The 13334-nt window shown below is 40.9% G+C and overlaps 1 protein-coding gene across 3 annotated transcripts in view; it reads left to right on the forward strand.

Moving 5' to 3' along the window:
* Nucleotides 1–13334, forward strand: part of tysnd1 (trypsin like peroxisomal matrix peptidase 1) — a 42509-nt gene that overhangs the window by 1820 nt on the left and 27355 nt on the right. For 2 of the 3 annotated variants that reach the window (XR_009808051.1, XM_061910019.1), the window contains exons 2-4: nucleotides 1501–1631; nucleotides 1693–1878; nucleotides 1951–2178. Coding sequence is in view for 1 of the 3 variants with exons in the window: in XM_061910019.1 (XP_061766003.1) it covers nucleotides 1501–1631; nucleotides 1693–1878; nucleotides 1951–2153 (520 nt within the window). In the remaining 2 variants the exon portion in view is untranslated. Of the gene's footprint in view, nucleotides 1–1500; nucleotides 1632–1692; nucleotides 1879–1937; nucleotides 2179–13334 lie in introns of all 3 variants that reach the window. The other variant, XR_009808052.1, reaches the window with a different exon arrangement.

Here is a 13334-nt window from a genome sequence, read left to right on the forward strand (position 1 = left end):
ATAAACAAAGTACAAGGTGGAACTCTAGCTATTTCAAATATGACTATGGAACAAAATAATAATTTTTTAATATGGGTATAAGTAGATATCTATCTCCGTCAGTAGTAATATGAGAACATTTCAAAATGGCCTTAAACGACAAAAGCATGTTGTCATTCAAGTGTAAAACAAAAAAAAGTTAGTCACAGTTTTTTTAAATGTAAAAACACTCTGTAAAGTAGGTTTTGATTTTAAACAATTCTATTGTACTATTAAAAGAATATCATCATTTCACAAGGATGAAAGAATATTTGAACAAAATGAAGCCGTGAATGGAGGAAAAGAAACATCAGAAAAAAGTTGGCAACATCATAAAACCTTATATAGGCAAAAAGGTGTTTAAGATTCAAGTGTAAAAATAAGTTAGCCACTGTTTTTGTCAAGTGTAAAACCAGTCGTAAAATATTTTTTGAGTGTCAGTGATTTGCACCACAAACACATTTTAACTTGGAAAAAAATAAATATATTGTAACATTAATACAGCATACATATTACTGTACTAGTAAAAAGTAATTTTATGGGAAAAGTTGCAATATTGTAAGAACAAAGTTGGAATATAAAAAAAAATCCTTTTACCATTAAATTGTATTTTTTATTTACCAAAATAAAAAGGTAAATTAAAGGGGAAACATTGTAATATTGTAAGAATAAAGTTGTAATATGAGAAAAAAATCCTTTTACCATCAAATATATTTTTTAAATTTTCCAAAATAAAAAAGGTTAATTTAAAAAGGTGAAAATATGAATTATTAGGGAAACAAGTTGTAATATTACAAATCTCAGAGGCAGATTTTTTTTTTAAACAATCATTCAAATGTAAAAAGAAGATGGTCCATTTTTTTGTTACATGTAAAAACATTTTGCAGGTTTTGATGGGCAGTCAATAAACCAAAAAGTGGTCATATTTCATTTCGACTGGATTGAATTGTAATTTAAAAACCAAATGGTACATTTTTATGAAAAAGTCATACTCTGGGGGGGGGAAAATCGTAATATTACAAGAAAACATTTTACTATTAGAGAATATAGTGGGTTGTTTTTTTCATCTCACAAGAAATAAGTGACCATTTTATGAGAACAGTTGTGATATTGTTACTTTTAAGGAGTATACTATTGTCATTTTACAAGAAAAGCTAATGAAAGAATTTTTCTGGAAAATAAAAAATATTCAGTAAGTCCTTATTAATAAAGTTGTAATTTACAAAATTGCTCTTTAGAGGAGAAACATCTAACTATGTACAAAGTACAAAAATTATAATTTTATAATAAAAGGGCCATGTGAGAGATAAAATAATATAATAGAAAAAATCATCGCTAAAAGAAAGTTGTAAAAAGATAATTCAATTGTAAAAATAAGTTAACTACTGTTATTTCACCTCGTCCTAACGTCAAAAAACGTGTCCTGTAAAGATTAAAGTGTAAAAAGAAGTTAGCCACAGTCAAACCGTTTTCTTGTTCCAGAGTCCTTGATAGTGTCGGTGATGTCATCTTTGCCACTAAAACGTCGTCACCTTACGATGTCGCCGTGGTCCAATTGAGACAACCCTTCCCGGGCTTTCAAGTCCCTCAAATGGCTCAGAAGTTCCACCCAGGTTTGACTCCATGCTTGCACGTGTTGGACCTGATCCACGTGTAAGTCACCTCTCCTGGCAGGCGAGCGCCTCCTGGTGGTGAGTTACGGCGGGCTGGGCGGCAGGTGCGGTCCATCCCTGACATGCGGCGTCCTGTCCAAGGCCATCAGCGTCAACCGTCGGCCTGTCATGCTTCAGACCACGTGTGCAGTACAAGCAGGGGCCAGCGGGGGCGCTGTGGTGCGGGCATCGTCGGGGGAGCTGATTGGTAAAAGTCCAAAAGTTATTTCTGCTGATTAAAATAGTTGTTTTAAATGTACATGGCAGCTTGTTTTTGCAGGTATGGTGGCGAGCAACACGAGAGACATGACCGCCAAAGTCACCTACCCACACCTCAACTTCTGCATCCCGGTCACCGCGCTGCAAGGACCGTTACGCCGATTTCAGCAGCAGAAGGACTCGACGGCGTTTGAAGCCTTGGACACCACCGAGGAAGACGTCAGAAGGGTGTGGAGAATACAAGACGCACACAGTAAACTGTAGGTGGCGCTATGCTGGAGAGAAAAAGGTAGGGTGCTAAAAATATAGGAGGCCTCTTTTTTTTATTCTTGGCACCCAGAACTATTTAGAAGAATATGGCTGATAAAGCAGCATATGTTGGGTTTTCACCGACAGGTTGCTGCAAATGATTGGTTCCATTGGGCAGCTTGATGGCGGCTTTGAGATGCACGGACATCTGTTAGCTGGCGTACATCACTCATTCATCACTAACACGTTCACACAGACCTTTAAGTCTAATGTTCCAATGCTGGCGTACATCACTCATTCATCACTAACACAGTCACACAAACCTTTAAGTCTAATGTTCCAATGCTGGCGTACACCACTCATTCATCGCTAACACGGTCACACAAACCTTTAAGTCTAATGTTCCAATGCTGGCGTACATCACTCATTCATCACTAACACGGTCACACAAACCTTTAAGTCTAATGTTCCAATGCTGGCGTACACCACTCATTCATCACTAACACAGTCACACAAACCTTTAAGTCTAATGTTCCAATGCTGGCGTACATCACTCATTCATCACTAACACAGTCACACAAACCTTTAAGTCTAATGTTCCAATGCTGGCGTACATCACTCATTCATCACTAACACGGTCACACAAACCTTTAAGTCTAACGTTCCAATGCTGGCGTACATCACTCATTCATCGCTAACACGGTCACACAAACCTTTAAGTCTAATGTTCCAATGCTGGCGTACATCACTCATTCATCGCTAACACGGTCACACAAACCTTTAAGTCTAATGTTCCAATGCTGGCGTACATCACTCATTCATCACTAACACAGTCACACAAACCTTTAAGTCTAATGTTCCAATGCTGGCGTACATCACTCATTCATCGCTAACACGGTCACACAAACCTTTAAGTCTAATGTTCCAATGCTGGCGTACACCACTCATTCATCACTAACACAGTCACACAAACCTTTAAGTCTAATGTTCCAATGCTGGCGTACATCACTCATTCATCACTAACACAGTCACACAAACCTTTAAGTCTAATGTTCCAATGCTGGCGTACACCACTCATTCATCACTAACACGTTCACACAAACCTTTAAGTCTAATGTTCCAATGCTGGCGTACACCACTCATTCATCACTAACACGTTCACACAAACCTTTAAGTCTAATGTTCCAATGCTGGCGTACACCACTCATTCATCACTAACACGTTCACACAAACCTTTAAGTCTAATGTTCCAATGCTGGCGTACACCACTCATTCATCACTAACACGTTCACACAAACCTTTAAGTCTAATGTTCCAATGCTGGCGTACATCACTCATTCATCACTAACACAGTCACACAAACCTTTAAGTCTAATGTTCCAATGCTGGCGTACATCACTCATTCATCGCTAACACGGTCACACAAACCTTTAAGTCTAACGTTCCAATGCTGGCGTACATCACTCATTCATCACTAACACGGTCACACAAACCTTTAAGTCTAATGTTCCAATGCTGGCGTACATCACTCATTCATCGCTAACACGGTCACACAAACCTTTAAGTCTAATGTTCCAATGCTGGCGTACATCACTCATTCATCGCTAACACGGTCACACAAACCTTTAAGTCTAACGTTCCAATGCTGGCGTACATCACTCATTCATCACTAACACAGTCACACAAACCTTTAAGTCTAATGTTCCAATGCTGGCGTACATCACTCATTCATCACTAACACAGTCACACAAACCTTTAAGTCTAATGTTCCAATGCTGGCGTACATCACTCATTCATCGCTAACACGTTCACACAAACCTTTAAGTCTAATGTTCCAATGCTGGCGTACATCACTCATTCATCACTAACACGGTCACACAAACCTTTAAGTCTAATGTTCCAATGCTGGCGTACATCACTCATTCATCACTAACACGGTCACACAAACCTTTAAGTCTAATGTTCCAATGCTGGCGTACATCACTCATTCATCGCTAACACGTTCACACAAACCTTTAAGTCTAATGTTCCAATGCTGGCGTACACCACTCATTCATCACTAACACGGTCACACAAACCTTTAAGTCTAATGTTCCAATGCTGGCGTACATCACTCATTCATCACTAACACAGTCACACAAACCTTTAAGTCTAATGTTCCAATGCTGGCGTACACCACTCATTCATCACTAACACGGTCACACAAACCTTTAAGTCTAATGTTCCAATGCTGGCGTACATCACTCATTCATCACTAACACGGTCACACAAACCTTTAAGTCTAATGTTCCAATGCTGGCGTACATCACTCATTCATCACTAACACGGTCACACAAACCTTTAAGTCTAATGTTCCAATGCTGGCGTACACCACTCATTCATCACTAACACGTTCACACAAACCTTTAAGTCTAATGTTCCAATGCTGGCGTACATCACTCATTCATCGCTAACACGTTCACACAAACCTTTAAGTCTAATGTTCCAATGCTGGCGTACACCACTCATTCATCGCTAACACGTTCACACAAACCTTTAAGTCTAATGTTCCAATGCTGGCGTACACCACTCATTCATCGCTAACACGTTCACACAAACCTTTAAGTCTAATGTTCCAATGCTGGCGTACATCACTCATTCATCACTAACACAGTCACACAAACCTTTACGTCTAATGTTCCAATGCTGGCGTACACCACTCATTCATCGCTAACACGTTCACACAAACCTTTAAGTCTAATGTTCCAATGCTGGCGTACATCACTCATTCATCACTAACACAGTCACACAAACCTTTACGTCTAATGTTCCAATGCTGGCGTACACCACTCATTCATCACTAACACAGTCACACAAACCTTTAAGTCTAATGTTCCAATGCTGGCGTACACCACTCATTCATCACTAACACGGTCACACAAACCTTTAAGTCTAATGTTCCAATGCTGGCGTACATCACTCATTCATCACTAACACAGTCACACAAACCTTTACGTCTAATGTTCCAATGCTGGCGTACACCACTCATTCATCGCTAACACGTTCACACAAACCTTTAAGTCTAATGTTCCAATGCTGGCGTACATCACTCATTCATCGCTAACACGTTCACACAAACCTTTAAGTCTAATGTTCCAATGCTGGCGTACATCACTCATTCATCACTAACACAGTCACACAAACCTTTACGTCTAATGTTCCAATGCTGGCGTACACCACTCATTCATCACTAACACGGTCACACAAACCTTTAAGTCTAATGTTCCAATGCTGGCGTACATCACTCATTCATCACTAACACAGTCACACAAACCTTTAAGTCTAATGTACCAATGCTGGCGTACACCACTCATTCATCGCTAACACAGTCACACAAACCTTTACGTCTAATGTTCCAATGCTGGCGTACATCACTCATTCATCGCTAACACGTTCACACAAACCTTTAAGTCTAATGTTCCAATGCTGGCGTACATCACTCATTCATCACTAACACAGTCACACAAACCTTTACGTCTAATGTTCCAATGCTGGCGTACATCACTCATTCATCACTAACACGGTCACACAAACCTTTAAGTCTAATGTTCCAATGCTGGCGTACACCACTCATTCATCGCTAACACGTTCACACAAACCTTTAAGTCTAATGTTCCAATGCTGGCGTACATCACTCATTCATCGCTAACACGTTCACACAAACCTTTAAGTCTAATGTTCCAATGCTGGCGTACATCACTCATTCATCGCTAACACGTTCACACAAACCTTTAAGTCTAATGTTCCAATGCTGGCGTACATCACTCATTCATCACTAACACAGTCACACAAACCTTTACGTCTAATGTTCCAATGCTGGCGTACACCACTCATTCATCGCTAACACGTTCACACAAACCTTTAAGTCTAATGTTCCAATGCTGGCGTACATCACTCATTCATCGCTAACACAGTCACACAAACCTTTAAGTCTAATGTTCCAATGCTGGCGTACATCACTCATTCATCACTAACACGGTCACACAAACCTTTACGTCTAATGTTCCAATGCTGGCGTACACCACTCATTCATCACTAACACAGTCACACAAACCTTTAAGTCTAATGTTCCAATGCTGGCGTACACCACTCATTCATCACTAACACAGTCACACAAACCTTTAAGTCTAATGTTCCAATGCTGGCGTACATCACTCATTCATCACTAACACAGTCACACAAACCTTTAAGTCTAATGTTCCAATGCTGGCGTACATCACTCATTCATCACTAACACAGTCACACAAACCTTTACGTCTAATGTTCCAATGCTGGCGTACACCACTCATTCATCGCTAACACGTTCACACAAACCTTTAAGTCTAATGTTCCAATGCTGGCGTACATCACTCATTCATCGCTAACACGTTCACACAAACCTTTAAGTCTAATGTTCCAATGCTGGCGTACATCACTCATTCATCACTAACACGGTCACACAAACCTTTAAGTCTAATGTTCCAATGCTGGCGTACATCACTCATTCATCGCTAACACGTTCACACAAACCTTTAAGTCTAATGTTCCAATGCTGGCGTACATCACTCATTCATCGCTAACACAGTCACACAAACCTTTACGTCTAATGTTCCAATGCTGGCGTACACCACTCATTCATCACTAACACAGTCACACAAACCTTTAAGTCTAATGTTCCAATGCTGGCGTACACCACTCATTCATCACTAACACAGTCACACAAACCTTTAAGTCTAATGTTCCAATGCTGGCGTACATCACTCATTCATCACTAACACAGTCACACAAACCTTTAAGTCTAATGTTCCAATGCTGGCGTACATCACTCATTCATCACTAACACGGTCACACAAACCTTTAAGTCTAACGTTCCAATGCTGGCGTACATCACTCATTCATCGCTAACACGCTAACACAAACCTTTAAGTCTAATGTTCCAATGCTGGCGTACATCACTCATTCATCGCTAACACGGTCACACAAACCTTTAAGTCTAATGTTCCAATGCTGGCGTACATCACTCATTCATCACTAACACGTTCACACAAACCTTTAAGTCTAATGTTCCAATGCTGGCGTACATCACTCATTCATCGCTAACACGGTCACACAAACCTTTAAGTCTAATGTTCCAATGCTGGCGTACATCACTCATTCATCGCTAACACGGTCACACAAACCTTTAAGTCTAATGTTCCAATGCTGGCGTACATCACTCATTCATCACTAACACGTTCACACAAACCTTTAAGTCTAATGTTCCAATGCTGGCGTACATCACTCATTCATCGCTAACACGGTCACACAAACCTTTAAGTCTAATGTTCCAATGCTGGCGTACATCACTCATTCATCGCTAACACGGTCACACAAACCTTTAAGTCTAATGTTCCAATGCTGGCGTACACCACTCATTCATCACTAACACAGTCACACAAACCTTTAAGTCTAATGTTCCAATGCTGGCGTACATCACTCATTCATCACTAACACGGTCACACAAACCTTTAAGTCTAATGTTCCAATGCTGGCGTACACCACTCATTCATCGCTAACACGTTCACACAAACCTTTAAGTCTAATGTTCCAATGCTGGCGTACACCACTCATTCATCACTAACACAGTCACACAAACCTTTAAGTCTAATGTTCCAATGCTGGCGTACATCACTCATTCATCACTAACACGGTCACACAAACCTTTAAGTCTAATGTTCCAATGCTGGCGTACATCACTCATTCATCACTAACACGGTCACACAAACCTTTAAGTCTAATGTTCCAATGCTGGCGTACACCACTCATTCATCACTAACACAGTCACACAAACCTTTAAGTCTAATGTTCCAATGCTGGCGTACACCACTCATTCATCACTAACACAGTCACACAAACCTTTAAGTCTAATGAATGAGTGATGTACGCCAGCATTGGAACATTAGACTTAAAGGTTTGTGTGACCGTGTTAGCGATGAATGAGTGATGTACGCCAGCATTGGAACGTTAGACTTAAAGGTTTGTGTGACCGTGTTAGCGATGAATGAGTGATGTACGCCAGCATTGGAACATTAGACTTAAAGGTTTGTGTGACTGTGTTAGTGATGAATGAGTGATGTACGCCAGCATTGGAACATTAGACTTAAAGGTTTGTGTGAACGTGTTAGTGATGAATGAGTGGTGTACGCCAGCATTGGAACATTAGACTTAAAGGTTTGTGTGAACGTGTTAGTGATGAATGAGTGGTGTACGCCAGCATTGGAACATTAGAATGAGTGCTGGCGTACACCACTCATTCATCACTAACACGGTCACACAAACCTTTAAGTCTAATGTTCCAATGCTGGCGTACATCACTCATTCATCACTAACACGGTCACACAAACCTTTAAGTCTAATGTTCCAATGCTGGCGTACATCACTCATTCATCACTAACACGGTCACACAAACCTTTAAGTCTAACGTTCCAATGCTGGCGTACATCACTCATTCATCACTAACACGGTCACACAAACCTTTAAGTCTAATGTTCCAATGCTGGCGTACACCACTCATTCATCACTAACACAGTCACACAAACCTTTAAGTCTAATGTTCCAATGCTGGCGTACACCACTCATTCATCACTAACACAGTCACACAAACCTTTAAGTCTAATGTTCCAATGCTGGCGTACATCACTCATTCATCGCTAACACGTTCACACAAACCTTTAAGTCTAATGTTCCAATGCTGGCGTACACCACTCATTCATCGCTAACACAGTCACACAAACCTTTACGTCTAATGTTCCAATGCTGGCGTACATCACTCATTCATCGCTAACACGTTCACACAAACCTTTAAGTCTAATGTTCCAATGCTGGCGTACATCACTCATTCATCGCTAACACAGTCACACAAACCTTTACGTCTAATGTTCCAATGCTGGCGTACACCACTCATTCATCGCTAACACGTTCACACAAACCTTTAAGTCTAATGTTCCAATGCTGGCGTACATCACTCATTCATCGCTAACACGTTCACACAAACCTTTAAGTCTAATGTTCCAATGCTGGCGTACATCACTCATTCATCACTAACACGGTCACACAAACCTTTAAGTCTAATGTTCCAATGCTGGCGTACACCACTCATTCATCACTAACACAGTCACACAAACCTTTAAGTCTAATGTTCCAATGCTGGCGTACATCACTCATTCATCACTAACACGGTCACACAAACCTTTAAGTCTAACGTTCCAATGCTGGCGTACACCACTCATTCATCACTAACACAGTCACACAAACCTTTAAGTCTAATGTTCCAATGCTGGCGTACATCACTCATTCATCGCTAACACGGTCACACAAACCTTTAAGTCTAATGTTCCAATGCTGGCGTACATCACTCATTCATCGCTAACACGGTCACACAAACCTTTAAGTCTAATGTTCCAATGCTGGCGTACATCACTCATTCATCACTAACACGGTCACACAAACCTTTAAGTCTAATGTTCCAATGCTGGCGTACATCACTCATTCATCGCTAACACGGTCACACAAACCTTTAAGTCTAATGTTCCAATGCTGGCGTACACCACTCATTCATCACTAACACGTTCACACAAACCTTTAAGTCTAATGTTCCAATGCTGGCGTACATCACTCATTCATCACTAACACGTTCACACAAACCTTTAAGTCTAATGTTCCAATGCTGGCGTACATCACTCATTCATCGCTAACACGGTCACACAAACCTTTAAGTCTAACGTTCCAATGCTGGCGTACATCACTCATTCATCACTAACACAGTCACACAAACCTTTAAGTCTAATGTTCCAATGCTGGCGTACATCACTCATTCATCACTAACACAGTCACACAAACCTTTAAGTCTAATGTTCCAATGCTGGCGTACATCACTCATTCATCACTAACACAGTCACACAAACCTTTAAGTCTAATGTTCCAATGCTGGCGTACATCACTCATTCATCACTAACACAGTCACACAAACCTTTAAGTCTAATGTTCCAATGCTGGCGTACATCACTCATTCATCACTAACACGGTCACACAAACCTTTAAGTCTAACGTTCCAATGCTGGCGTACACCACTCATTCATCACTAACACAGTCACACAAACCTTTAAGTCTAATGTTCCAATGCTGGCGTACACCACTCATTCATCACTAACACAGTCACACAAACCTTTAAGTCTAACGTTCCAATGCTGGCGTACATCACTCATTCATCACTAACACAGTCACACAAACCTTTAAGTCTAACGTTCCAATGCTGGCGTACATCACTCATTCATCACTAACACAGTCACACAAACCTTTAAGTCTAATGTTCCAATGCTGGCGTACATCACTCATTCATCGCTAACACGTTCACACAAACCTTTAAGTCTAATGTTCCAATGCTGGCGTACACCACTCATTCATCACTAACACGTTCACACAAACCTTTAAGTCTAATGTTCCAATGCTGGCGTACACCACTCATTCATCACTAACACGGTCACACAAACCTTTAAGTCTAATGTTCCAATGCTGGCGTACATCACTCATTCATCGCTAACACGGTCACACAAACCTTTAAGTCTAACGTTCCAATGCTGGCGTACATCACTCATTCATCACTAACACAGTCACACAAACCTTTAAGTCTAATGTTCCAATGCTGGCGTACATCACTCATTCATCGCTAACACGGTCACACAAACCTTTAAGTCTAATGTTCCAATGCTGGCGTACACCACTCATTCATCACTAACACGTTCACACAAACCTTTAAGTCTAATGTTCCAATGCTGGCGTACATCACTCATTCATCACTAACACGTTCACACAAACCTTTAAGTCTAATGTTCCAATGCTGGCGTACATCACTCATTCATCGCTAACACGGTCACACAAACCTTTAAGTCTAACGTTCCAATGCTGGCGTACATCACTCATTCATCACTAACACAGTCACACAAACCTTTAAGTCTAATGTTCCAATGCTGGCGTACACCACTCATTCATCACTAACACGTTCACACAAACCTTTAAGTCTAATGTTCCAATGCTGGCGTACACCACTCATTCATCACTAACACGGTCACACAAACCTTTAAGTCTAACGTTCCAATGCTGGCGTACATCACTCATTCATCACTAACACGGTCACACAAACCTTTAAGTCTAATGTTCCAATGCTGGCGTACATCACTCATTCATCACTAACACAGTCACACAAACCTTTAAGTCTAACGTTCCAATGCTGGCGTACATCACTCATTCATCACTAACACGGTCACACAAACCTTTAAGTCTAACGTTCCAATGCTGGCGTACATCACTCATTCATCACTAACACGGTCACACAAACCTTTAAGTCTAATGTTCCAATGCTGGCGTACATCACTCATTCATCGCTAACACGGTCACACAAACCTTTAAGTCTAATGTTCCAATGCTGGCGTACACCACTCATTCATCACTAACACGTTCACACAAACCTTTAAGTCTAATGTTCCAATGCTGGCGTACATCACTCATTCATCACTAACACGTTCACACAAACCTTTAAGTCTAATGTTCCAATGCTGGCGTACACCACTCATTCATCACTAACACGTTCACACAAACCTTTAAGTCTAATGTTCCAATGCTGGCGTACACCACTCATTCATCACTAACACGGTCACACAAACCTTTAAGTCTAACGTTCCAATGCTGGCGTACATCACTCATTCATCACTAACACGGTCACACAAACCTTTAAGTCTAATGTTCCAATGCTGGCGTACATCACTCATTCATCACTAACACAGTCACACAAACCTTTAAGTCTAACGTTCCAATGCTGGCGTACATCACTCATTCATCACTAACACGGTCACACAAACCTTTAAGTCTAATGTTCCAATGCTGGCGTACATCACTCATTCATCGCTGACACGGTCACACAAACCTTTAAGTCTAATGTTCCAATGCTGGCGTACACCACTCATTCATCACTAACACGTTCACACAAACCTTTAAGTCTAATGTTCCAATGCTGGCGTACATCACTCATTCATCACTAACACGTTCACACAAACCTTTAAGTCTAATGTTCCAATGCTGGCGTACATCACTCATTCATCGCTAACACGGTCACACAAACCTTTAAGTCTAACGTTCCAATGCTGGCGTACATCACTCATTCATCACTAACACAGTCACACAAACCTTTAAGTCTAATGTTCCAATGCTGGCGTACACCACTCATTCATCCCTAACACGGTCACACAAACCTTTAAGTCTAATGTTCCAATGCTGGCGTACACCACTCATTCATCACTAACACGTTCACACAAACCTTTAAGTCTAATGTTCCAATGCTGGCGTACACCACTCATTCATCACTAACACGGTCACACAAACCTTTAAGTCTAACGTTCCAATGCTGGCGTACATCACTCATTCATCACTAACACGGTCACACAAACCTTTAAGTCTAATGTTCCAATGCTGGCGTACATCACTCATTCATCACTAACACAGTCACACAAACCTTTAAGTCTAACGTTCCAATGCTGGCGTACATCACTCATTCATCACTAACACAGTCACACAAACCTTTAAGTCTAATGTTCCAATGCTGGCGTACACCACTCATTCATCACTAACACGGTCACACAAACCTTTAAGTCTAATGTTCCAATGCTGGCGTACACCACTCATTCATCGCTAACACAGTCACACAAACCTTTAAGTCTAATGTTCCAATGCTGGCGTACATCACTCATTCATCACTAACACGGTCACACAAACCTTTAAGTCTAATGTTCCAATGCTGGCGTACACCACTCATTCATCACTAACACAGTCACACAAACCTTTAAGTCTAACGTTCCAATGCTGGCGTACATCACTCATTCATCGCTAACACGGTCACACAAACCTTTAAGTCTAATGTTCCAATGCTGGCGTACACCACTCATTCATCACTAACACGTTCACACAAACCTTTAAGTCTAATGTTCCAATGCTGGCGTACATCACTCATTCATCACTAACACGGTCACACAAACCTTTAAGTCTAATGTTCCAATGCTGGCGTACATCACTCATTCATCACTAACACGTTCACACAAACCTTTAAGTCTAATGTTCCAATGCTGGCGTACATCACTCATTCATCACTAA

Source organism: Nerophis ophidion, linkage group LG09 (genome assembly GCF_033978795.1).
Source record: "Nerophis ophidion isolate RoL-2023_Sa linkage group LG09, RoL_Noph_v1.0, whole genome shotgun sequence".
NCBI lineage: Eukaryota > Metazoa > Chordata > Actinopteri > Syngnathiformes > Syngnathidae > Nerophis > Nerophis ophidion.